The 27,537-nt window shown below is 46.2% G+C and overlaps 1 protein-coding gene across 2 annotated transcripts in view; it reads right to left on the reverse strand.

Annotated features, from left to right (window-relative positions):
- Positions 1–3,681: 3,681 nt before the first annotated feature.
- The window catches only part of Shtn1 (shootin 1), a 108,603-nt gene continuing 84,747 nt past the window's right edge, over positions 3,682–27,537 (reverse strand). The window contains exons 15-17 of one of the 2 annotated variants that reach the window (XM_051146860.1): positions 24,186–24,306; positions 19,279–19,471; positions 3,682–4,129 (exon numbers count right to left, since the gene is read on the reverse strand). In XM_051146860.1, the coding sequence (XP_051002817.1) occupies positions 3,907–4,129; positions 19,279–19,471; positions 24,186–24,306 (537 nt within the window). In that variant the 3' untranslated portion in view covers positions 3,682–3,906. The remainder of the gene's footprint in view (positions 4,130–19,278; positions 19,472–24,185; positions 24,307–27,537) is intronic. The other variant, XM_051146862.1, reaches the window with a different exon arrangement.

Below are 27,537 nucleotides of genomic sequence, written 5' to 3' on the forward strand. Positions count from 1 at the left end.
ATAAATAAATAAATATATATATGTGTATATATATATATATATACACACACACATATACCGGTTTGGCCTGGAGTTCTGAACTTTATTTTACAGCCATCATTTTCCTGTGGGGACATTAGCTCTACTGTCTACTTCTGAAGGTCATGGCCTAACTTCATTAAGAGGCTAATCCGCCAACGCTCAGTCACTCACCTTACCCCTCACCAATCAGAGAACCTCCAGAACCCAAGCACTGTCTCCCTGAGTGGCTCCCAGTGCCACACCGGTGTCCATCCACTTTGGCTCTCTTGGACCTGTGTGCTGACAGCAGCTGCTTTTCCTAGTCATCACGTGCACCCAGCACTGAGGGCTGCCCGTGTCTGCAGCAGTGCCTCCATCTTGGCTCCCTACGCCTGCCTGCCTTTCACCCATCCCTCTTACATTTTAGTCATTCTTGTATTATCTTCTCCTTAGATCCCCGTTGGAACAAAAGTGGGTAAACTTAATAAGCACACTGTGGATGAACAGCCTTACCATCATTCAGTGCCCTCTTATTTACACCACAGTATGAAGAAGCACACAGCAAGTGGCCAGAACACAATGACAAATCCGGGTCCAGCCAGTGCATGGCTTTTGGTGGGGAGCACCAAAGTGGATAGATACTCAAACAAAGCCTCACAAGGAAGCCCTTTACGTCACTCTGCTCTCTGTGAGGTGAGCTGTGACAAACAAGGGCTGTTCATAACTAAAGACTGTACTGGTCGTGGTGTCCTGGCCGCAGGAGGATGATTTCAGTTGGGGTTTGGTCTGAGAATGATGCGGGAAGTTGCTGCCCTCACAGGAGAACCAGCCTCCTCCTCCTGGCTGAGCTTTGGGATTGGCTCAGTGGCAGACTCTCTGGAGTATAGCATGCAGAACTGGTTGCGTCACTCCAAGCTTGGGGAAATGTGTCACAGTCAGTGGTGCTACTGCCTCTCCAGACACTTAACAGCAAACAGCGGGACAGAGGGAATTGAAAGGAAAATCCATTTTAAAGGCAGGATGGATAAGGGAATGTTCACCTGGCCTTAGTAGTTTTCCTCTCACGCACGATATAAATTATAATCAATGAAGCCAGAGCAAAATAATTGACCAACTCACTCAGTACCTTGATGTCAGCCCAGAGTGTGCTCCAGTCACTTGAGGACTGTGTTCACCATGGCTAAGGGACGTTCCTTAGAAACCGCTATTCATTCTCATATTCAGTCTCCCTCCCTCCCTCTCCCCTACCTTCCTGTGATCATAAAATACATAATATTGTCTATAAGGAGAAGGAAAGAATTAATGATAGCCCAGATTAAAAATGGCCGTGGGATGGACATGAAGCCATTCCGGGGCTGTGTAACAGCGGCTAATGGGTTATCTACCCTCCCCGGCTGCTCAAGTTGCTCCCTGGGGAAGTGCCTCGTGCACAGTGGGCCTTGGCAGATGCACTCCAGGATGAGCTCACCACCGTGACACCAGCCATCACTTGCCCAACCTGAAGAGGTCTGGAAATCACGCTTACCTTCCTACGCGCCACAGCCCTTACACTGTTCACGAAAGTAAAGATGGAGTTGCTTGACAAAGGCAACATTTCCTCTACTTTTACCCAGTCTGGGTGTTGGCATCCCTGGTGACTGCTGTTAAGCAGACCCCCGCCCCCAAAGCTGGAAAACTGCTAATGCCTATGATGGGAACTTGTGTGGGACGTGCCATTGGCAATGCTTGCTATCTCAGAAAACTCACCCTGGCAAAGGGCAGAACCTTAAAGTTGAGGTAAAAATAGAAAAACCATAGGAAAAAGTAAGCAAAAGTCTACATCAGATACCTACAGAAGGTGCATTTTCAATCATATGAACAGCAAAGATGCTTTCAAAAGCCCAGGTACATGTGATACCTGCCCCAGCCAGCACATCTCACCTAAGGGTTAGGTTCAGCTGGAAATAAGGCTGCTTTTAAACTGCATGGCTTCAATATGTGTGATGAAATAATAAAGAACGGTGGTGTTCATAGTTCTAAAAGTGTGTAAGACACACAGCCGCAACCAGGTGGCCGACTCAGGAAGCGAGGAAGAGCGCTGCTCAGATCTCAGCCACTCACATTGTTCTTCTCTTGATGAGTGGCTAGAGAGGCTCAGTCTGCAGCAGGGGAGAAGGCTCTGGGGCAGGGTGCTTGCCTGCAATGTAAGAAGCAGAAATCTATGCCCATCATAGCGGGGGGGGGGGGGGGGGAAGAAAAAAGGAAACAAAGAGATAAAGTGTCCCTCCAGGCTGGAGAACTCCCACACGTCAATAACCACAAGTGACCCTTAATCAGAAACCGTTGCGTGTCTCTTTTAATGTATCGCGTTGAGGAGAGTTCAAATCACAGCACAAACAGAAACCGTCTAAACAGATTGATCCACTTGCAGTTAGCATATTATCTAGCAGTATTATTCAGTTAGGGAAACACACAGTCCGGAAAAAAAAATCACGCTTTAATTCCCCGTGAGTCAACTGACAGGAGACTGTAGAACCAGCAGTGAGGGACCATGGGAAATGGTCAAGCCTAACCTACAGGAGGAGAATTGTTGCCAGATTGAGGAAGTGTTCTCACCTGCCTTCCCCACTTCCCCAAGCCTACGCTAGCCGCACACGTGCAAAAATACACAATAGGACACAACTACTGCAATTGTTACTATCATTTTCTTTTGCCTTTAGGTGCGAAGCACCTGACAGCTACATGCTGAGTCATGCTAACAGAACTAAGCCTTTCACTCCTTTAACAGTAAAATTACCATTACTGAATCATTATCATAAAAGTGCACTCAGTACATTACCACTTATTTTAAATAAACACCAATTTTGAAACAATCAACTTGGAAAACCTGCATAAGTTTTTTTTTAAATCCCTGATTACATTTCTATTTATTCACCGTGGTAGTCTGAAATATTGTATTTTTAGAAACTACCACTTAATTTCCTCTAAAAAAACAAAACAAAAAGACCTATGTAATATAAAATGGCAGTAAAGCGAGGAAAAAAGTGTGCCTGTCATTCACCTTCACTGTGCGTAAGAGCTGGGGTCAAATGTGGTGCTTGTGCCATGTGAATGTGCGGGAAAACACAGTTAACTCATGAAATACAAAATATGGTTTACTAAGGCATTCCTGTTGAATTCAAGGTTTGGACTTTCATGTCAGTTCTCTGTTCAGGCCACCAGAACAGCACCCCGCTACAAGCCTTGGACACGGGGTCACCCTTTTCACACAATAACTAACTGTACCCAACTCAGACCCAAGAGACCATGTGGCTTGGTGCCACCTCCTGAGTTCTAAGATGGGTGGTCTCAGTGCGCCCTACAAAATGGAGATGCTACAGGACCCACTGACCTCCACGCTGCTGCAGTTTCCCCATCAGAAGACCAGACCCCAAGCAGAGACCCCTTTTCGGACTTCTTTTCTTTAAATGGAGTCTTGCTATGAGACCCAGAATAAAGTCCTTAGTCTTCCCGCGTGCTGCGGCTGCACATAGAAAGCTTGGGTTAAGGGGTGCCTTTATGATCACTCTTACGTTTGGTGGTCTCTGCCTATCCAGTTTCCAGCAACCACCTTGAATTTTCAACATGACTAAATTTGATGAGTGGTACGCACAGGCCCTACAGCAATGCCTTGAGTTTTCTGCCACCTTCTCAAGGAACTCATATAGAAACCAGAAAGACCCCTTACCCCTATAAAGACCAAAAACTACCCGGAAGATGCATTTTGCTAAACAGCTTACTTATGTTGACAGTGGCTACTTACAAAGTGATACCAGCAAAGTGTGTGTGGCCAGAACAAAGGGACGTCCCACAGTTCTCGGCGACACACACGACTGAACCATGTGTTTATGCAGAAGACTTGCGAATGCGCCAGCCTCTGGCTTCAGGTCAGCAGTTGGAGCTATCCGTCTCCCCTGATTTTGCGCCACTGTCTTCTTTGCATCCTGGTTGTGTTTCACCTTTGTCCTCCTTGCACTGGGTTGGGTCTTTTTCAGCAGCCCGGTCTTTGGTTTGGGATTCATGGGTGGAAACAGGATCTAAAACTACAACAGGCTCAGACTGCTTCTCACTGCCCACACATTTCCTCCTGTGTCCATCTTTACTGGGAGGCCTGTGAGAAGATAGCCAAACAATAGAAAAATAACTATGCAGAAGAAAGAGAACAGTTGGCTTTCAGATCCTTGGATTCATTAATAATAATAATAATAATAATAATAATAATAATAATAATAATAATAATAATAATAATAATAGTTCTAAGTCTACCCAACATGCACAACATGTCTTTGAGTGACAGCCATTAAAAAAAAAAAAAAAAAGCAGCAGCAGCAGCCACAGCCGCTATCACGTTACATAACAGGAGCAGAAGGCCAGAAAAGGGAGGGCAGAAAAAGTCAAAGCGATTAACTACGGAAGTAGTAAAAAGCCCACTGCACCTACCTGCTTAATTGCTTACTCCGCTCAGGAAGTGCACGGCCCATGACTCCATTGTGTGGTCCCAAACCCTGCCCACGCGCCTGTGGCCCTGTCCTACCACCCTCGCTCAGTAGGAGGAGCCAGGCCAAAGCCTCCCACTCCCTCTTGTCCCCTTTACAGCCATTTGCAGCTTAGCTGTGGAGGGCCTGCATGGTGAGGGCTGGGGATCCCCCTGGCTCAGTGATGGACAGATGAGAGCGGCAACCAGCTGTGCCCACCACAGCCATTACCACCCAGGAGAGAGATCTGCCCTCAGGAGGTAGGTGGGCTGATGGGAGAGCTCAGAGAACCAGCTCCAGCATGTAGTGACGAGACACTTCGCTAGAAAGGAGAACATGGCTCTTGGGATGTTTCTCTCAGAATTTGAGAAGCAGTTTTTCTTTCCCTCAGAAGTCGCCTCCCTTCTGAGGCAAAGAAACTCTTGTCTTTCATGCTGGGCTTCCTTGTGGTAACAGAGGTGTCTCTCAAACACACTCTCTTGCCATGTGTCAGGCTGTGGGCCCTGAGTCCTCTCAGAGGTCATGGTTGGCACCAGCTCTGGGAAGGTTCCAGGCTGCTGAGCTTGCCTAGAAGGGACACAGCAGCTGCAGTGGGCAAGGCCAAGGCTCTCAAGACTGTCCTGATCCTCCCAGCCAATTCCAGGATGAGACCAACTCTTAGCCATGAGGCAGGACCCTGCAGGCCCAGCCAGTGTGTGATGGAGAGCTACTTTCAGGGCCACTCACTGCCCTCCCTGTCCTGGCCTTGGCCAGGCACTGCTTCCCACTGGCCTGACCTCTTGAGCAGGCCAGACCATTTCATAGCTACACTCACATCAGTGTTTTTCTTTTTCTGGACTTGCCACAGTTAATTAGATGTTTCTCGTTTGTCTCTCTGAAAACATACAGGGCAGGGACTGTTTAGTTTTGTCTACGACTCTATCCCCAGTACCCACTGCAGATCACATGCAGAGTAAGTACGTGAACAAAAAAAACAAAAAACAAAAAACAAACAAACAAACAAAAAAACAAACTAGAGAAGACCCATAGTGAGAGCTTTGGTGAGAATAGGGCTGGAGGTCTCTTCTACACCTGGAAACAGAACAAGCCTTCTGCCATGGAATGTGGCCTGCGTGACCTGCTCACAAGGAGCTCACAGGAGCCGTAACCCCAAAGACCAAACTCATTACTACAAGCTGTAATCAAATGCTTGCATGCCATCCTTACGGCTGTCAAGTCATATTAAAGACATGACTCAGCCATCACATCATGTGACTACCACATAGTTATTGACTTCCGCAGGAGTGGTGGGAGGAAGGAGACTCTCAGAGGTGGAGAGGACAGAGACCATGATGGCATTGCCCTACCTTAGCCAGAGACATTTCCCCAAACACCTGCTGCTATGCCCTAGGGATGGGTTGGGGTTTCACTCCCCTGGTAGAACCTGTTTTCACTTTCTCTGGTCCAGGCAAAAATTCTCTGGTCCAGGCAACGGCTTATAGTTTATTATCACAAATGCAGCACCACCTAAAGAGCTGTTCCAGGAATTAGACCCTGGGGAAAGAGGATGTTATCAGGTAGTCCGTGGGAGTTGGCCATCTCTACTCATGAAGGTAGGTGTCCTGGCAACTGAAAGGCAAGATGGCTATAAGATGGCAGAGACCGAGGTCAAACTAGGGGTGCATCTTTCTCTGACAAAGACCAGTCAGGTTGATGCAGCTGCCCTGCAGGACAAGCTGAGCCCTCTAACGTGGAAATGCACATGCGTCTGAGCCAGGAGGTGAGCGAGCTGGAGGAGAAGCTGGGAGAACTGCAGAGTCGATCGACAGGCCGGCCCCTGCCACATACCAACTCAGGAGAACTAGCGCACACACAAGGTTCTAGGTAAGCCATCCCAGAGCCTGCTGTATGCGAGCCTTCTCAGGGTTCAAAACAATGTTTTGTTTTTGTAACGATTACTAGTTCACTTCTGCCTTGCACATCTCATGCACATTTCTCTTGTGGCCAACGCGAAACTGGAAGCAAACAAGTCGGGGGAGTGGGGGGGGGGGAAATTCCAGGGGGAAAAGCGGCAGCTTAGCTTAGGTTGGGGTGAACGCCACATGGAAGTCCTTAGCTGCGCCAGTTTGCTTGTGAGCCCACCGCCGTCAGCCAGCCAGTCTGCTAGAAGCATGCAAAGGTGTGGGTCTCATTCTGCCACTTGGAGTGAGCGCCTGCCGTCAGTCCATACCAACCTCTGTGAACTACAGTGGGTGTTTCCGTGCCCCTGCGTATCTGCGAAGGATGATTAATACAGCCTAGCAAAAGCTGTCTTCACCGGCTGGGGAGTAGACCTCTCCAGGAACTGCTCTCAGTGTCCTACGGCAGCAACACACAGCCTGATTGAGCTGAAACTTAGAAACCTTGCACGGTTCATCTGTCCTCAAGCCAAGCTGTGCATCTGCAGAGTAACCCGAGAAGGGAATCAACCCACAGCTGCCTTCCACTGAGGTAGGCACAGTGGGTACTAGGCTCGGTGGTCCTGGCTTGGCATCCCAGGGCAAGACAGGAAGGCGCGAGGTGGTCGTCCATCCAAACTGCCCCTTTATAGATGGAGTCGTTGGCGCTGTGTGCAGAGCAGGAGAGAGCAGGCCCCAGGGCATGCTGCTCATGAGTGGGAGATCCAGTGCAAGACTCTGAGCTGCCTCCTTCCTGCTCCCTCCTCAGCACTGAGCTGTTTTGCAAATAACCCTGGTGCCACCGGCTAATTTGTGGGCATTTTCGCTAGTTTATTTCCATCCTTCCCATCCACAACCTGCAGATCAGCGAGGACAACGTTCACCCCTCAAGCTTCTGGGTTTGGTATCAATGCGTTCTTTCCTGTGTCCCCTGGGGAGCTTCTCAAAGCTCCTTCTAGAGTGAGAAGCCCCCCCCCCCCAGGGGGGCCACTTAGGAGCCGGGCCTCTGAGGCTGCCTGTGAGAAATTATTCAACCAAGCAAACTGACGTGAGAACACCAACCCTGAGTGTGGGCGCGCTGGTGCCTGGGCTTGTTCCTGACTGAAGAAAAAGGAGAAAGAGCTGACTTGTAGGAGCAGTCCTTGTCCTCTGCTTCCTGACTGTGGATGCTATGTGCACAGCTGCCTCGGCCTCCAGTCGCCATGTCTTCCCTGTCACAGTGCACCAACCGGACCATCACACTGCCAGCCCAAACTAACCCTTTCTCCTTTAAGCTGTTTTGTCAGAGTATTTAATTACAGCAACAGAAAAAGCAACTCTCCCAATCCTATGTCCTTCAGGGACAGTGCTGAGAAGGTAGGCTGCCATTGAAGGAAGCCACCAAGGCATGGTCTAGGGGTTTGAACCCAAAGCTTCTCTCCAAAAAATTCCAAAGGCTCAAGCAGTAGTAGCATAGGGCCTGTGGCCCACTGTGCCCCTGCCCACCTTCTACTTGGACACAGCATCTAAAGACAGTGACTATGAGTAAGCAATTAAAGTTCATACTCATGAAGAGTCATGTCAGCCTTTTTTTCCCCGATGCAGAAGAATCTGTAAAGCAAACTTGATGAGTCACAGAGGGCGAGCAAGACCACGTGAGTCATTCTGTTTCTCCCTATGAGATGCAGACTCTAGGAGACCCAGAGACATGACCCATCCGCCAGCACAGAACTCGCATCAGTAGTCTAGCGGCCCAAGCTTCAGAATCTAGGCCAGGAATTCTCTTTTTATTCCAACATGCTCGCAGTACCCATGATGCACTCACGTCCTTATTCACAGCTCACCCCGGGTCATGTGCTCAACAGCCGTTTCTAGACAAAAACCAGAAAAACAGCAAGCCAATTGGAAGCTAGGGTTCGCGGCCTTGGTCTGCAGCTCTGTTATGACTGACAGCCACCGTCCTCCAACTGCAGGACAGCCAGAACAAGGGGCCCTGGCAGGTGGCCCCCCTTGCTGGTGAAAGGAAAGCCCTGACTCCCAACTGCATTGATGTGAGGAGGATGAGAAGGGCTGCAGACAGTCACACCGGAGCTGAGCTTGGCAAAGGGACTCAGTGATTTCTCAGACTGTCACAGGAGACAGAAGAAAAGCGTTCCGTGTCATCTTCCCTGCACCCCCCATTCCGTGTCATCTTCCCCGCACCCCCCCCAAAACTCCTCGTCATTGTTTGCATTCAATGAAATTCCTTTCAAAATCAACTTTCCACTTCCCAATTATATTCAACAACATTCTAGCTAACATTTCGGCTGCAATTCAAATTAACTAATGCCCCAAAAAGCTCCTAATCGACACGGTTCTGAGCTCAATTGAATACAATCAAAGCTCAGAAAATGAAGGGAGGGGGATGCTTATTTCATGCAAATTCTGAATATCGCTCAAGCTTAATTTTACTGATAATATAAAGGTAGGACATTTTGAACATTGCAGTGAATGAAACCTTTAAGCGGCGAGAGTTATTTTATAAAATGCTACCTCTGAAAAGCTGATTGCCAAACAGTATAAAAACGGTTTGAGGCATAAATGCCAAGTTCATTTCTATTTCACTTCTGAGGTAACTATCTTTCAAACCGCAACAGCTGGACTATTTAACACAATCTGGTGAATCACAGTGTAGCGCTTCTCTGGTCTCGCAGTGGGATGTCTGCATTAGTCCGTGGCAGCCATCCAGCAAGTGACGTACAGCGGCAGGCCTGAACTCTGTTTCATTTACAATAAAAACGGATAAAACCACAATCACATTTACCACCTTCAAGGACAGAAAATGGAAAGATTTAAATTTGTCTTTATAAGGCAGTTTTCTGGGAAAACTCCAAAGAGGAAGTCCGTTTCTATTTCCCTGGTGTAAAAATAAGCCTTGCCTCTCCCCTCCGATCAGTGAGTTAGCAGAACAGCGAAGAGAAGTGAGTTACTGAAGCCAACGCTCCTTGTTGCTTTCAGAAACTCTCGTGTTTTTTTTTTTTTTCCTGCACCAAAATCAATGCATTCCAAACACAAGCAGAGAGTTTCTAGTTACCGTCAAGACTCACACTTGCGCAACGGAGGCAGAACAAAGCTCAATGTTTGGGGCTTTGTGTACTTTTTAAAAACTGTATTTTATCCCAAGGACTGTGTCAGTCAGTCTGACTCTGCTTTTATTTGTAGGAAGACAGACTGAAAGTACAGAAAGTGTTATGTGTGTGCAGATTAGCCTGAGTCCCTTTTGTTGCAGGACCCCATGCCCACATCCAGCAAAATTTCCTTCAGTTTTTTAGCTGCCATCCAGTTTACGTCCTAGACCATGGTGGCCCCTTCAAGGCTGTACCAGCTTTTTTATTCCACTAGTGTCAGTTGGCCGAGGGCAATGTATAAGATTCGGAACCTGGATAGCCCTCACTGGCAGAGCCATGTGAGCAACTCATGAACTCCTTATAAAACACGTGTGACACTTCTTTTGCTGCTGGGGGGTTTAAAATATATATATATATAACTTCATACAGATTTTTAATCCCTATGAAAATTCATTTAGATCCAGGTATTTAAAACTGAATGTCATTTACAAAAAAAGAGTGTTAAAAGACACATAGACATCACCAGAGTTAACACCACTCCCTTTCAAATCAGCTACACACAACACACATTTTCATATAAATGTACTTTAAGTAGTCCTTTGATTGAATTTACTATATTTTATACATCAAACTTTTAAGACACAAGTCACAGGAACTCGGTCTGTTAGCTTTTGCATGCTTCCATGACATACTGAAGTATACTTCAAGTGAAATGTGCTTTATCTGTTGTAAGAAGTTCAGTTGGTTTAACCCAGGATTTGAATTTGTTTTCCCAATCTTAGAAGTTACTTTTCTTTCCATTAAAACAGAATAAAACCAAACAAAACTTAACTTCACTCTACCTCATGAAGCACAAATAAAAGGAAACATAAATCCTGTTACCAACACATTTTTTAAAACCTACAGAGTACCAAAGGCAATTTGCAGAAATGATACATTTTAGACAAAGTCCTGTAAAATCGGAGCCCTTGAACTGGAAGCAAACATTAAGAGGCAATTAATTCTTCGAGAGAATAGAGAATTACTCTGTAGCACTTTAACAGTAATTTTGAGATTTACTCAACGGTATTTTACCAGTCATTTTTTTCACTAGGTGTAATACATCCTGAACAATTAATCTGGAAGAAGTTGCTGTCTGCACAGCCCCTCGGAATACAGACAATACTGACTGCTGAGCTTTCCGGCAGGCCACAGGATAACTCCTTTGGGGGGAAGAAGAAAAGACCAAGTCGGGGAAATCTCAGCTTCCAGAGCATCCAGTTGTTCAGCTAATTTTGTTGTTAAAACTTAATTGTCCATGTACCAGCACACACGGGGCTCCATTGTGGTCCGGCTCTGTGGAACGGAGCCGTTTCCTGCAGTGTCCGCACACAATTCAGCAGCCCCAAGATTACAGCTGAGCGCCCAGCAAATCCTTTAATTGTGTAAGAGCATCAGATTAAGCAGCGGCTCATTCTGCTTGTAGGACTCTTCTCAGAAACAAATGTTTACCGAGTCCAGGAAACCTGCCCTTCTCTCCTCTCCTGCAACACAGAGCCTACGCACGCACGCGCGCACACACACACACACACACACACACACACACACACACACACACCAGAAGGAAGAAAAGGAAGTGATGAGGAAACGGGCTGAAAGTAACAAGAAGGCAGCACACTCCTTCCACCACGGGCATCGGAAACTTCCCTAGCTTCCGTTTGGAATAAAAGGTTGACCCAAGCCTTTCTGAAGAAATGGCTTCATGGCCTACAAAGCAAATGCATGTCTGTCGGAGACCAATGCTAGAGAGAAAAACTTTATGCAAAGTTGCTCTAAAAGTAAGTTTAAGAATAGATATGTCTATTTGTGAGCATATTTCAAAAGCTTGGGCTCTCCATCTCCAACTGTAAAAGCCCTTTCCCATTTTATTTTTTAAAATTAGATTCAAACTAGAAATAATAAATAAAATTGAAGAGATGAGTTAGAGGTCAAACAATTTTTTAAAAATATCAATTCTATTTTTAATTAAAAACTTGAAAGGCATTTAGATTTTTTTTTTCTGTCATGGAAAGGTTTGACTTGTCACGACAACCAAAAGACAGCTAAAAATTTCTCTTTTATCAGCTACCCTCTGCTATTCAAAAAATGGCTCAGATAAGATGAACTCTTGCTAGACTGAATCTGTATGCGGCCAAATGTCACAGGTATTTAGAGACACTGCAGATCTGGAAATTAAATGTAAATTGAAAGAAAAATTGGCTGCAATAGAAAGGGGCATTTTCCTGCTGAAAGTGAAGTCCTATAATTGCTACATGGATTTTGTGGGTTTTTTTTTAACTTCTCCAAGGGCACAAAGTGACCTGTTTTGGACCTCCCAAACAAAAAAAGCAAGCCGCCTGCCTGCCTGTCTGTCTGCCTGGAGGTTCAAAGGAATGTTTAAAAGAACTTGAAACTTCCAGTCTTGGGCTTAGAAGAGTAGGGTGTATTAGAAATGTATTGGCTGAGAGAGTCTCCAGGATCTGCGCTCAAAAATGTTTTGTCTTTGACTTTTGAGAATGACCAAGAGAAGAAGAGCATTCTGGGAAATTGCTGGCTATAACTTCACTGTAGTGGGATTTGAGCTCCTTTCCATGTGGCTCTTATTTTCAGTGCAAAATGAGAATTCATCTTTGGGGTTGTCTACCTTGTTTAACTGTAACTCATAGGAGGATGGTCCACTCTCTGGAAAGCAGTTAACGGAAACCATAAATATGATGGACAAAGCCCACTTCCAGATGAGAGAGACTGTTTCAGAGATGAAAAACGAAATGGTGATGGCAGTAGCTGCTCACGCCTCCGCTTGGTGTGTGAGGCAGAGGTCTGTAACATCTGCCAGCTTTCCTGCAGGTATAAGGCTCAGCTGTTCCTCCCTCCTGTCCTGCTACCAAAGTGCACATCGCCACAGTACACTGCTGTTTTCTAATGCCCCTTTCTGGTCCCCTGTGCAGAGGCAGACATATTCAATATGCAAAGCATTTGACTTAAAAAAAAATTAAGTACTCCTAGCAAGTTTGAAACATCCAGAACAGTTTTAAAAAATATGTAAGGGAGGGTTGAGGAAACGGCTTAGTGCGTGAGCACGTGGTTGAGGAAATGGCTTGGTGTGCGAGCGCGTGCTGTGCAAGCATGAGGTCCCCGCTTCACAAGCTTAGGACTCAGGTAGAAAGTCGGAAATGGCAGCCCGTGCCTGTGACTTGGCACTAGAGAGCGAGAGACAGGAAGATCCCAGGACCTGCTGGCCAGCCAGCCTGGTCAAAGCGGTGAGGTTCAGTGAGGAACCTCATTATAAAGTAATAAGATGACAGAGGCCGTCCTTCTCTGGCCTCTGCAGGCACATGCGCTCTCTCTCTCTCTCTCTCTCTCTCCTCTCTCCTCTCCTCTCTCTCTCTCTCTCTCTCTCTCTCTCATGTGTGTGTGTGTGGGGGGGGGGGAGAACTAATATTAAAGACTAATTGTAATAGACCAATTTCCCAAGTTTATCTTGAAGGATGCCCTTTTATTGGAGATACGGAAATAATGAACACAATCTCTTCCCCAATTATCCTTTAAGACTGCTTCCTAGTCAGGCTGCTGCTGCAGAATGCTTTCCATTTCTCCGTAACATCAAGACCTTCCCCCCATTGCTCAGGATAGACTTAGGAGCTGGTGCAGCCCGAGGGACAGGGTGTGCACAGAATGGGCCCAAGGACATGTGACTGCAGCCACCGCTCGCTCGCTCCCAGGGAAATCTTACGTCACTCTCTTCCCCGCCTTCCTTAAGCCCTTAATGCACTAAGTGCAGTCTATAAGGCTTGAAAGCCATGAGCTTTGGAGAAAGAATTTAAAGAGTTTAAAGTTATCTGAGCCAACTAGCAACCAGAAGCGTGATTTTGGGCAATTTGTTTACTCCCTTGAGCCTCTGTTTTCTCATTCACAGGATGGGGACAATATCCAATCTATAGGTTTGGGATGATTAAAAGAACACGTGAAAATAGCTCACTTAATGAATGCTGCTGAGACATAGTTACTAGTGACTAAACATCACGGAAGCAAATTCCAGAAGCCTCGGTTCCCCACTGGGAAATGGTTCCACTACCCACATCTCCAGCTGTCCACACATGCATCCTGCCTTCTGAGGTCTAGGTGCGTTTGTGACCACCTACTGATGAAGAGGAAATGCCAGCGAAGGCACACATGTGACAGAGTGGTGTGGGCTTCCCCCAGAACTGTTTCTGCAGTTCAATGTAAATGTATCCACCGGGAACATCGATTTTACACAGTTTGTTGACAAGAGATAAAATGTCTGAGGCATCCTGCCCTAGGATTACGATGGAGGACATGGCCACCCAAATAGGTATTTTAGAATCTCATATTTACTGTTCAGTATTTTGAAATTCGTACCAATTGCCCGCCTGTTGTTAATCTGTGCCCTTACGAGGAACCCTAAGTGGTGAAAAAAGGTTGCAACTTGACTGTAGAGTGCAGTGCTCTTCTGGACATGTGGTTGGAAGTTAAAAAAAAAAAAAAGTACGTGGGCCAACACTAGTGTACAGGTGATGGTTATTTAAAATGTCTGGTCCAACTTCCAAAGTCAAAGTTTTGTAAACATGTCTTAAGCATATAATGGCAATTAAAATGGGCATCGTTTGTGGTTGTTGTTGTTAGTGGTGGTGGTGATGGTGTTGTTGTTGGTTTTGTTGTTGTTGTTGGTGGTGGTGGTGGCAGTGCAGCGGCATTAATTCTCTTACTGGAACGCACTGCCCATCTCTCACCTCCTTCCTCTGGCCTGAAACAGGCGGTTAGAGAGGACTGCCAGTTCCTTCTGTGGCTAGGCATCTCTACCTCAACTGAATCTAAAACCATTTGGGGCAAAAATGACAGCTGAACCAAGCCGATGGAACCCTAAGAGTATTAGCAGTGAAAGACAGAGCGTTTTTATTTGGACATGTAAGTTTTGATGAAGTGTTTAAAAAACCATGATTTTATATCTTTGGGCTCTCATTTTAAGATAAATCTATAATACATTATAAAAGTACGTCACGGCTAGAAAACAGCTATGTACTTTTTGTTCCTTATCTTAGAGGTGAACATGTGACGGTGTTTGTTAGGGATTACTGAGGTCATAGAGAAGATTTGGGGGCATGTTTTATAAACTGGCGTCAAGTTTAGTTTAGAAGAAACAAAAAAGAAAACAGAGAAGTCACATGACTTGACCAACATTACCCACCCAGCCAATGGCCAGAGGTACAATCTTAGCTTCCCACTTCATTCTTGTCCTTGGTTATCTATTATCCCAGCAATATAATTTTAATATAAGAAAGGAAAGAAATTAATTCAAACATATTCCATAAGCTACCTAATCTACATGCCAACTCTATAAAGTGGGCATCACTCCACTTAATCTACATACAAGAAAACTTACGTCGTAGATTGAGTCATTTGCCAGAGTCATAATGACAGTGACCAGTAATGCGCAGATCAAAGGTCCTTGGAACCCTTGACTGGTTGGCAGAGCTCGGGTCTCAGGAATGACAGGAGATCCTCTGCCACCACAGACAAGTGTAGGAAAGAACTGGGTTAGGAAACCAAACATCATTTCTTTGACCATCTTCTCTGCTATTCACTGCCTTAAACTGAAAACAAAAGTAGAAACACACCCAAGCGGTTTTGGTTTTCTGAGCTTACGATACGTGGTTAGTCTGTTTTTAGGAATTATATATGGCCATCTGAAAGTGGGAAGATAGTTTCTTTACAAAATTTTATAATGTAGAGTTTTTTTTCCCCCTCTTTAATACTGAGCATCTCGCCTGTGGATCGGCTGGAGTCGAGGAAGCTTCCTGCATCTTAGCTGTGTGAGGTGAATCTTGGTGAGCAGAAAGAGCATCAAAGTAGAACCCAGGTTGACACTGGCATTTGCCGAGTCAGCTCTTTACCTTCCTTATGCTGCCCCAGCTACAGACAGTCAGAGCCTCTGCAGTGGCTATTAAAATAGAAGCAAAGTAAATTGGGGGCTCCCCCCGCACCCCCTGGCTCTGATTATCTTTTTCCTCTTAAATGCCTTGCTTTGTGTATGCCAGTGTCACTCATTTTAAGGAATCCTTGTAATTAAAGACAGAAACTAACTCTGACTTTCTTGATGGGTCCCCAGAACATAAACTAATAGATGTCTGATTTTATAGTTTTCAGAGAAGAGTTCTTAAAGCCCTAAAATCCGCACATGCTGATCTGCACTTCTCAGGGACGGCTCAGCCTTTGAAACCAAAAGGTCCAACCAAACCACCAACCAGAAGAGCCTGAGGCTGTAGTTTGTGTGTAGGAACGGTACATGCTGGGGCTGCTGGGAGTGTGCTCACCCGCCAGTGTTTGGCCTCTTTGTTAATACTAACGAATATGCCTGTTCACTCACCCATTTAGTAAGAGCCTACCGTCTGGCAGGCACTATGCCTCTAAATTCTACAAATACATAAAACAGACAAGAGTAAAAATCCTGCCCTCATAAGGTTTACATTTCTATGGAGGGAGAAAAACAACCCATATGGCAAAGCATACTGCAATCACTGTGGAGGAAACGGAGCAGGATATGGGGAAATCAGGGTTTAGGGGGCCGTGGGGCTGCAAAGCACTCAGGGAGCCTGCCTAAAGACGATGATCCCTGAGGGACACGCTAGCTTTCTTCCCTCGGGGGAGTGTGGGACCCAAGGAAGCCTTGAGTGGGCGTTTAAAGAGCAGTGAAGTCTTGAGTTAATGTAAGCTGTCACTGGGGATAAGCCACGTCAAGGACCGACGCCTCAGACCCCTGGGAAGTTGGCTAAGCCTTTCCTGTGGGGGTGAAGCTCAGAGAACTAGGAAACCCTTCTTCTGAGTCAAACATACCAACTGCAGCGTCCTCCTCTCAGGTGTCAGCAGCCTAAGACTGTTGTCCAGCACAGAGACCTCCCACTGATACGCCCACCCCACTGCCAGCTGAGTTCCAGGTTGTGAGTGACTGGTGTCTCCTCGGGGCTCATACAGCCCAGCTTGTCTGTCCATACATCTTTCCCTTCCCCATTGCTTCACCACCCCAGTCAGGTTTCCTGGACCTTGCAGGATGCAACAGAGGAGGATATTCTTGGCAAAGCAGGTATTGCAGGCACCAGGCCCTGGAGCAGACGGTGTGAGCACCGCGCCCCAGGTGCAATGGGACCTGGCCAGACACCAGGCCCTGGAGCAGATGGTGTGAGCACCGCGCCCCAGGTGCAATGGGACCTGGCCAGGCACCAGGCCCTGGAGCAGACGGTGTGAGCACCGCACCCCAGGTGCAATGGGACCTGGCCAGACACCAGGCCCTGGAGCAGACGGTGTGAGCACCGCACCCCAGGTGCAATGGGACCTGGCCAAAAGGGCTAAAGTGGAAGAAGGAGAGATGAGAATGGCAGGGGCTACCGTAAGGCCGGTGCATTTGTGCATATCGTGGACATGTGCACACTCATGCAAGTTGGGGCAATTGTCTGTATTAGGGTACAGGAGGATTGGCAGCCTCCCTTGACTCTGAGTCCCGTCAAGAGCTGATAGTGCCACCCACAGAACACCTGGGTGTTGTTGCCACCAATGAAGGGTCAGCTATTGGAGTGCAAAACCATGCTAATTAACAGGAAGAAGCACAGTGGCACATAGGTAGGAAAATGTCGCAATGGAAGCCATCCTCTCTGAATTCTAACCTGAAAAGTCAGTTTCAAAACAGTGAGGGGCTGGGTAGATGGATTGGTGGGTAAAACACTCGTGAGGACCCACATCTGGATCCTCAGGGCCTAGGGGACTCTGGAGTCTGCAGTGTGCATCTGTAACACGCCAGCACTCTGTTGTGAGAGTGAACCCTGCAGGCCAGCCTGGTGTATGCCGCAGTGAACAGGAGACCCCATCTTAAACAAGGTGGAAAGTGAAGACGGCTGTCGGAGGTTGTCTTCTGACCTGGGCAAAGTGGTTAGTATAACAGAATGAACTCAGTCGAAGCCAGCCCCAAATGGCCCTGGAGTAACCCCCCTGGTTCCTGGCAGGTAACACGGATTTTCACTCGTAGAACCTGTAGCTCACTCGGTCAGTTAATCCCAAAGCTAAGTTTCAGTGTAAGTGAAGGGACATGAACAATTAGTTTGCATATACACAAAATTCTCAGGTTCATTTGGCCCAGCGGTCCTGAAGCAAGAGCTTTTTGGAAAAGGGAGCTCTTATTTTCTAAACGACTGTTCATGTGAAAATACATGGCACTGGTTATCGCAGCTGAACAAGTGAAGAACGGAAGAGAGACGCATTGGGTTACCAAGTTTAAAAGTTAATACAGCTGCGTGTAATACTTAGATTAGTGCTTAAGTAGACAAATTAAGTTGCAATGTGTCTCTTAAGCAGTCATTGAATGAGCAAGATGAGAAATAAATTGAGTTCCGCACCGGCCTTCCTGGCATCCGGCAACGCTCTCTGTCAACACACAGATCCTTTTCACTGTCAATTCAACACACATTTTGCAGACCTTGGGCCTGCAATTATTTCATTTCCTTTCTTGGAAATGTAATTTCCACTCACTTTTGGAGAATAAAAGGCAGACAAAAGGAGGAAGGAGCGGCAGTATTTTCTGATTAAGATTATCTGTGTAGGACGGTGAAGGGGGAAAATCTATACACACGTGCCGAAGCATGTCTCAGAAACCCACTTGTCTCTGCCAAATTGCCTTTGTGTCTGGATATTGGTTCAAATGCTGCCAGGCTGTTGCTGTTGAATTAGTGCTGAACAAATTTAATAGCAAAGGTAAAGAATGAATGTGGATCATCTTTCTGGGAGATGCAAACAGCTCCCGGCAAAGAAAGGAAACAGGACTGTGAGAATATGTGCTTTTAAAACCCCACAGTGAAATTAGCCAAGACTGGAAAGCAGGAAAGGCAGCCATTCGTCCCACAGGAGATGGGGGGGGGGGGCGCTCAATAGCTGCGGTGAGAGAGAGAGGCGTGAGAGGAAGAAAAGACCAGTTGGCAAAAATAGATCCAAATTGAATTTCAACTTCATTTGTCCAGGCCTCACCTTTTAAGCTAAGGCAGCTAAAACTACAAAGGAGGGGGCCTCTCTCTTTGACAGAACAGGAAATCAGAGGTTTAATTAACAGTGATTACAAGATTCGGCTGATCTGATTGGCCTCACCTTTTCCTTTTCATTAAGTGACAATCTAGCTGACATCCTGGCAAGAGAATTAAGAGACCAACTGCAGCCTGCTCTCAGACGGAGCTTGCCATTGTTAGGAAACAAACTGATCCCGCGCTACACCGGGCTGCAGCACGCTTGGTAGCAGGGTTAGACCTAACAAGGTGTCATTTGGGAATTGGTCTCTATACACAAGAGCCCTGTGTGTGGCACATAGTCAGTCTCTGGAAAGCACAGGGTGAAGGAACATCTTTCAAGGCCGGAGAATGACACCGTACAAACTCAGGCTCCAAAGGAGCTGTTAAGAGAGACAACAACATTTCACTTGGAAAGGAAGGTGTCTTCTAGTGCAGCAATACCCGCCAGGCCAATTCTTTGTGAAGGAGGAGACCCCAAGGACCAGTCCAGTCCAGGAGGTGTGGCGTTTGCTTTGGCGCTAAGGAGATCACCAAGCTTGGAGCCCAGAAGCCAAGGCTGGCTTAAAGGAGGGGGGTGGGGAAAGGAGGAAAGAGGATTGGCGGGCCACGTCAAGTCTTTCTGAAGAGTAACAGATGAAAAAAAAAAAAAGCATGTCAGTCATTACAATCTACGTTCTAATTAATAAAGAGCATTGTTACTTACTGAAATGTAACCTTGGAATTCGTGCATCCTTCCAATTTACGGGGCCCTTCACCTGGCTCAGGTGTTAAGGGACACGAGCTGTTGAATTCTGCCTCCAGAGTTTTCTTGTTCAAGGCTGTTTTTGTTACACTGGATACAGAACCCAACACTGGCATGGATTTGGACTCTGAGGTGGCTAATATCCCGGTAGGACCTTAAAACCAAACACATACCTCAAGTTTAATAATTCTGTGTGATGCTTATTAATGGTACGAAAGATTAGCTGAAAAGCTCACAGGAAGAAAAAGACTGAGTTGGTTAAAAAAAAAAAAGTTTAAGCACAAAGGGGGTTGGGGGGAGTTCCTACCAGAAGTCTGCTTTGCTTCGCGAATAACGCTACCTTTCGGTGCGCCTGGAGCATGCTGGGAAATTGTGTGCAGACCTTTAGAGGCCACAAGTCCTTCACTGACCTGTCCTTAGCAATACCACAATTTTGGAAACTCTTTTCTACTTTCCAAATATGACATCTGACTGCCGTGCTGGAACCATTTTTGCCTCTCAAGAGTTAATTCTTCCAAAAACTAAGATCTGCGTTTCAAACAGAAAATGGACGATGTCAAAAGGTTCTTTCTAAAAGGCTCATGAAGACTTCTTGAGCATTAAACAGCTTTTATGAACATTTTCATTTTAATGTGAATGACCAGTAAGTGGATTTATTGCCTCTTTAAAAAATATACAGAAGCAAGATTATAAAAATTAAGTGGCCAAGAGTTTGGGCTGTTTACTTTCTGGTCTCTGCTGCTCTTTGGGGCCGGACTTAATGACTACAATACGGCTTGCTACTGAAATTATTGGCACAGCACTCTAGAACTCCCAGGCTAAACGCTAAGCCTCACCCCGAGTTTTCACTAGGTAGCCTGCCTCAAAGTATACCTGCCTTAAAAATTCAGAGGGAACGCTTTTAACAGAGAGACTGAGTAAACAATTCACAAATAAGAAAATTAAATAATGTCAAAGTGAAGTTAGAACACAGTCTTAAAGGGTGCCACTGAGAAGAGATCAGACTGGAGAAACTAACGAACGCCCCAGGGTTTGGGATGAGGCTCAGGTGGAGAAGTGCTTGCGTAACAGGCATGAAGCCCTGGGTCCCACCTGCAGCACAGCATGACCTGGGCATGGCACAGTGGTGCCCACCTGTAACCCTAGGTGGAGGCAGAAAGATCAAAAAATTCAAGGTTACTCTTGACTACCATGCCAAGCTCAAAGGAAGGAGGAAAAAAAAAAAAAAGAAAAAAAGAAAGAAAAAAAAAAAAAGAAAAAGAAAAAGAAAGAATCATCTCCCAAATTGGGTATTATACAATCCAAAATGCTAGAGGATGCCTAAAAGTAAAATTCGGAGCTACATTCTTTCCTTTGGCTATGCATATGGCTGGAAAACCTATTCAAGAGGGATGAACATTTGCTCAGCCATTCTGCCAGTCTCCTCCCTTAGCCTGACTCCAGCACACAGAGCCTGTTTGGTCTGGTGAGCGGTGTGTGACTTTATCATTTAACCTGTGGGCGGGTTGGTGTCGTGCCTGATGCTCTGTTTAGAAAGCCCTTTTCCCCTTCCAGCTGTCTTGTGTCGCAAGGGGAGATGGAAGGCAGAAAGAAGGGCAGAAAGGCCAAGCAGAGAAGCTTCTAGAAAAATAGGGATATGAAGTTGAATTCTAGATTTGCCTCATCTCAGCTCTGTTTTGTCCTTGGTAACTCTGACTGCGACACTAGACAGCGTTAAGCAGTCTGTCCTTGTCAGAAGATCTTTTTGAATGCACCAATGCCTGGGGCTTCTTTCTACAACGGAAGCCACTTAAAAAAAAAAAAAAAGTAGGGCATCGAGCTAAGCCATGGCTCATGTTTTCCTTATACGCAAAAGGAAAGAAAGGCGGCAGAGTGTTTGCAATGGTGAGCGCTGTTGTAGCATCCTATGCTCCCTAAGAGCTTCTTGCTACTCTCCAACATGTCCGTTTGGCAGGCCACCGGGCTGGGCGGTGGAAGTGAACAGCAGCTAGACCCAGAAGGGAAACTGAGCAAAACAGTGCACCCTAAGGGCCCTAGCAGGGGGTGAGCTCTACAAAGCCCAGTGGCTTCCGGAAGTCTCCTTCCTCCATTTGTTCCCGCCCCTATTTCCCACAAGTCTTAGTGTCCTGGGAGGCCCAAGCATCTGCCAAGCTGTAACTGCTTGCTCCTCTCTCCCCAGGGAACTTTCCCTTCGTTATTTCATGAGCTTTAGAGAAATTTTCACGCAGCAGATTTCACGTGGCAAACTCTTTCAGTTTGGAGCTGGGAAAAATGTGTGGTCACTGGAGGGGAAAACATGGATTTTCTTTGTTAAAGATAGTGAGTTTGTCGGTGTACTTGTTGTTTGTTTTCTCCCCCTTGGCTATTATTAGTAAGCTGAAAGAAAATCTCTGCGTAACTACAAGTCACTCCGCGGAGTGTGCTGCGTATTCTTCATCAACGGCAGATTGAATTTCTTTGTTCATGTATTAATGGATCTATTGAAAAAAAATTCAAACAGGACTGAACATAGCCAAGGACTCACCATGTAGCTGAATATGACCTTGAACTCCTGATCTCCTTCCTCTACCCCCGAAGAGCTGGGGCTACAGGTGTGTGCCGCCATGGTGTTTATGTGGCTCCCGGGGCTGAACCTAGGGCCTTAGGTGCTCTAGGCAAACACTCTTCCAACTGAGCCACATCCCTAGTGCCCAAGTCTACTGGATTTTTATCTTTTATCCTAACTTCCCTTGAATGGGACACTGAGTATTTGTACATTGGTGGGAAATAAATCAAATAAAAGATTCTTATTGTGTTTCTAAAATGTGTTCCCTCCTCCACTTTTGCAAATATTCCCTTCTCATATTGACCGAAACTGAAGTGCTTCCTTGTTTCCACGGGAAATGAACTCGTAAACAGTGAGTATTGCGTGTGCTTGACTAACAATCTATGGATGGAAAATGTTTTCGGAAAAAAGGCGGCGAGGGGCAAAATACACAATTTAAATGATAGTAGTAAAAATGTCACAGAGTGAATTCTAAAGTCGAGGGACCTACAGGAGGACCATCAGGCGGATTCTGGAAAGGCTGACACTGGTACCAAGTCACCAAATGGATGCCGAGGCAGGGTGGCTGAGGGCTGCCAATGCAATAAAAACTGTCTCAAGACACCTCTTTAATTTCCCTTTCAGGTTGTTTGCTGGGTGGGGAAAGTCCTTAGGTGAGATATTTATCAGTAGAATTTGCAGACCAGTCTAAATACTGAATATTTTTATGTCATTTGATGCTCCTGTTTTGAGGTAGGATCTCTTACTGTCCTAGAGCTCACTCTGAAGACCCAACTGGCTGTCTAGTGCGGGACCCACTTGTCTGCACCTGCTCATCACGTCATGGATTTAAGTGTGGGTTCTGGGGACTGAACCCGGGGAGTAATTAACATCTCCTCAGACCACCCATATGTTTACTGTATCTAGTCAGTTTTGACTTGAGAATCCACCCAGTTTAGCAATCCCCCATGTAAAGCTTGGCCACCACAACTCCATCACCCATATTCTAGCAAGTTCAGCCAGGCAGGGTTGATTGTGCCAGGAATGGCAGCCCTAGGGAGGCTGAAGAAATAGGGCCACTCTAATTCAAGGCCAGCCTGGGTGACATAGCTAGACCGCATCTCTAAAACAAACAAAATTCTAGCAACTTAGTGTTGGTCAACATGACTCAACAAATCATTTCAAGGGACTATTTTTGACCAAGATGAGTCTTAAAGACCTCAGCCCACTCTCTCTGGTTGCCAATTATTTGTCTTCCTTTACTGTAATTTTCCAGAGTTAGATTCCTGGCTAGCTCCAAGGGGAAACCTTCATAAAGGTCTCAGCTAATTGCCACCACTAAACTCACGGAGACAACGAGCTCCCCCAAGGTCTGGCACAGATCCTGTGTTGTAACACACAGATGGTACCGCGGCTCCAACACCCAGTACTAATAGTGAGCTCACAGTTGGTGGCAGAGCTGGAGTCACAGGCACACTCACAAGTGGGATGGCCAGGAAGAGTGAAGATGACTTCTCTGTACTTGTAACTGATGTGTGATTCCCACTAAAAGTGCAAATGGCGCCAGGAAGAGTCGGGGACAGGGCACTTTCCACGTATTTAAGAATAGCGCTGTAGCGGCACACCTATCGTCACTATAGAGATGCAGGAAGAAGCTGAGTCACACAAAGGCTCAATGGCTAATTTAAGGACAAGCAGCAGGGCACAAGTGACAGGCTGGAAGGGAACTCGGGATGCCTGCTCCTAGAACCTCCATCTGACACTACATTGTTGACAAAATCCATCCTGATGGAGGAGGGGCTTGAGGTCCATCCTTCCCTAAGGAGCTGTTGGCGGCCTAAAGGCCACCAGGGAAGAGGGAGACATCTTCTTTTGTGGTACAGCCCCTGGTAGGCCGCTCATGTTCCTGTAAGTAATCCTCACTGATTTTCCTGTATTCACGTGTATAATGAAACATAGACACAAAAACAACCAAAGCACAAAACTCCAGGGAAACAGGGGGACAAACCTGCTGGGAAAAGGAAGACTGGTAAGGGGGAAGGGAAGAAGAGAGGGCAATTAGGATGACTCTGACCGAAATGCTTTGCATATGTGTATGAAAAAAGCTCACCCTAACGTCGTTACATGGGGCTGTGTCCCGGGTGCCTCATAAGAGGTCAGATCTACAGATACCTACAAATAAAGATGCACCTCACGAGGAGCCACATGTATTCTTCATCAGCCAGTGCTTCTCGTGCACCTTAAAAAAAAGCTAAGCACTTAATGCTAATTTTTGAAGGGTGCTTTCATGTTAAAGGGGCTTAAAGGAGGAAGAGAAGAACCGTGAGAATCCGAAGTGGCTTACTACTGCTGTCTGCTTCTGCCGTCACCTTTCTGCGACGTAAAATCCTTTCTAACTCAGTTTCACTGTTCTCAGGGACAAGGGATTTTAAGCTTCTTGAACTAGTGGATTTGTTAAGTGTCCCCTAAAACAAAAACAAAAAGGTTAATAGATTATGCAAAAGGAACATAAAATACAAACTAATAAAACATTGTCAAAATCCGAACAGAACCAAGAAACAAAACAAATTACATATAAATGTATATATGAGTTTCTCAAATGTGCAACATACACCCGCAGTGACGCCAAAGTGTTGGCTTATTCACAAAGACGCTGCTGACGGTGGAGACAGCGGCTCCATCTCAGAAGAACAAGTAGTTCAAGATTGGCTCTCAGGGAGCGGATTGCAAAGTCAACCTTAGGGAGACACTTGCCCTCTGGTGGTGATGCTGATGTGTGCCCACGAAGGGGGAGAACCGGTGCACTTCACTCACCTTGGAAGGGCATCTTCACACAGCGGCCATGAACTACTGACCACAAACCCTCGAGGGGCTAAAACAACCATGTGTGGCCTGTTACCGAGTGAGCGAGCGAGTGACCCTGGCTGCACAGCAGGTGGCAATGCCACGGCTGAGAAGCAAGCACACAAGGCCCCCAAGGGTCTACCTGAAGAAGGAGCAAGCTGAGCTTCCTTGGCATCAGTGTGGGAGAGGGATGCTAAGGTCCTACGGTTGTCCTGACAGGCAAGACCATGGCTGCTTTTTTTTTTTTTTCAGTGCCCAACAGATACTGTAGGCAGCAAGAGGCCATCAAGCTAGGATCCTCCTGAAACCGGCCTTGGCTTCTAAGGAGACAAAGCCCAATGCCATCATCTCTCATCTGTGCTCTTCTTGAAGTACATGACAGGGAGAGTAGCTTCCCTCCTCCTGGAGTGTCTGAACTGGGCAGTGGCATACTCCTCAGCTAGAGGTGAGCATGGAGCTCAGCAGTAGCCAGCGCCCACGATCTCTCTCTGAAGTGCTCCTCCTCAGCCGTACCAGAAGTGAGGAGACGGGGCGATCAAGAGACCCAAGACCTAGTCAGAGGAAACAAGCCACAGCCTCTGGTTCTAAAGCAGCTTTTGTTCAGCAAGGCTTGTAGCCACCCCCAGCCTCTGTGTGGGCCGCAAACTCGCTGAGGGCTTTTATTCCTGCTGTTTAGAAATGGCAGTTCTCTAGACCGTAAGACGACAAAAACGTTCCTTGTGAAAATCAGACAGTTACAAATATCACACAGGAAAAGTTAAAATAATGTTCTGGTTATCTTTAAGCAGGGATCACATCTACTTAAAGATATAGAAAAGGGGGTCTGGCCGACAAGGTTAGGAAACTATGGTTGCTACCGCTTCCTGATCTGCTGACATACTTGAAGAAGGCTTGTACTTTATTCCATCATGTGACACTTTCCCCCTGGAAGTGTGACATTGCAAAGACTTTGTAAAATACCCAAAAGGAACATGACACGTGATTTTGCAGGAGCTTATGCGAATTTAGAGGCGAGATGACTTGGTTCACTGGGCTGTAGGTCTCTATCTAGTTGTCGGTGAGAAACACGGTAAGACTTGAGTGTTCCTGGAAATTAAAGAGGATGAATGGCCACTCTGTACACACTTGAAAAGAATGCAGAAAACAAGCGTCCTCATGCCATTTCTATCTGAGCTTCTAGGAAACTTACCATTCGAAACACTTGTGATTAGCTATTTAAAAACTGTACGGTTCTCACCATGAAAATAACATATAGAACAGTCACACTGTTTGACTCTCAAGCCCGCTCTATGGCTTTCCCCAGTGGAAATGGCTGCTGGGAAGGAGACCACATGCTACCTACTGTTGTTTAATATTTATCTTTTGCATGATCTTACAGCCCTCCCTTTTGATAAACACTATTATCCCCAATGCCCCACCCCCCCAAATCCTGGCTGTAATGAGCCACTCTCTTTTCATACAGGAAGCCAAAGAATCTATCTTCTAAATTCTAACCTGTGATTCGGCCCCCCCACACACTCCAATTTTTGTTTGTTTACTCCCTGACGTGGTTGATGCAGCCAGTGTTGGGAAGTTTAGAAGCTACAGGAGGATGGGACGTTTCTGCAGGACTCTCAGATGACATGAGGATGACCTCAGCTAATTAAGGTCCCAATTTGTCCCACTTCTGTGTCTGGCTTCTCTATTGGATTCATAAAATGCACCAGTCAGCTGCTGGCTCAGAAGCCACATGGTCCACACAACGACGTCTCTTTACAAGGAACTGGAGCCAGCAAGGCTTGGGTGGTCGTCAGGCCCCACAGTTAGCTAGAGTAGGCCTGGGTTTTAGACGTAGATCAAAACCCCAAACAGTAGTCTTACTGCTTCAAATCACCATCCAAGTCACTCAGCAGCCTTAGTGCCCAAGTGCTTCAAATGCTAAACTCTGACCACACTAAGTGCCGGGTGATAAATATAACCTGGCCACAATTGCTGCACCTGTTGAGAATGGTGCGCGGCCCCTTCTGTCCCTTTGATCTACACAGGAAATTTGCAGGTTCCTTTCTATTGGTGGCTTTTAAATGACAGTGTGCCTCCAGAGCCTCTGCTTCCAAAACCATAGAACTTTTATGTGAACACAAGAAATGCCTCGCTATGTTTACATATAAAATATTCAGCTTGAAACATTAAGTGATGTGAGTTTGGAAAAATGTGTTTACTCAATATTTATGCTTTAAAAATTGGCTTGAAAATTGTATACCTCAAAAAAAAAAAAAAAAAAAAAAAAAAAAAAAAAAAAAAAAGAAAAGAAAAGAAAAGAATAAGATTTCCATCTTTCCCTGTTCAGAGATTTGTCCCTAACCTCTGTTGATAAACTCTGAAGCTCAAAGTCATACACTGTGGGTCATAGTCACATTTAGCAGAAATGCCCCATGAAGCTCTTCCTGGTCTCAGTACTCTAGGAGAGCAAAACACCTGTGTGTCTGGTGTAAGGTGCTCTGTGTGTGTGTCTGCTGTACAAGTGTGCGTCTGCGTTCTGTACTCAGGGTGTGTGTCTGCTGTACAGGTGCTCTGTGTGTGTGTGTGTTGTACAGGTGTTCTCTGTGTGTGTGTGTTGTACAGGTGCTCTGTGTGTGTGTGTGTTGTACAGGTGTTCTGTGTGTGTGTGTGTTGTACAGGTGCTCTCTGTGTGTGTGTGTGTTGTACAGGTGCTCTCTGTGTGTGTGTGTGTTGTACAGGTGTTCTGTGTGTGTGTGTGTTGTACAGGTGCTCTGTGTGTGTGTGTTGTACAGGTGCTCTCTGTGTGTGTGTGTGTTGTACAGGTGTTCTGTGTGTGTGTGTGTTGTACAGGTGCTCTCTGTATGTGTGTGTTG

This window comes from Acomys russatus, chromosome 5 (genome assembly GCF_903995435.1).
Source record: "Acomys russatus chromosome 5, mAcoRus1.1, whole genome shotgun sequence".
NCBI classification, from domain to species: domain Eukaryota; kingdom Metazoa; phylum Chordata; class Mammalia; order Rodentia; family Muridae; genus Acomys; species Acomys russatus.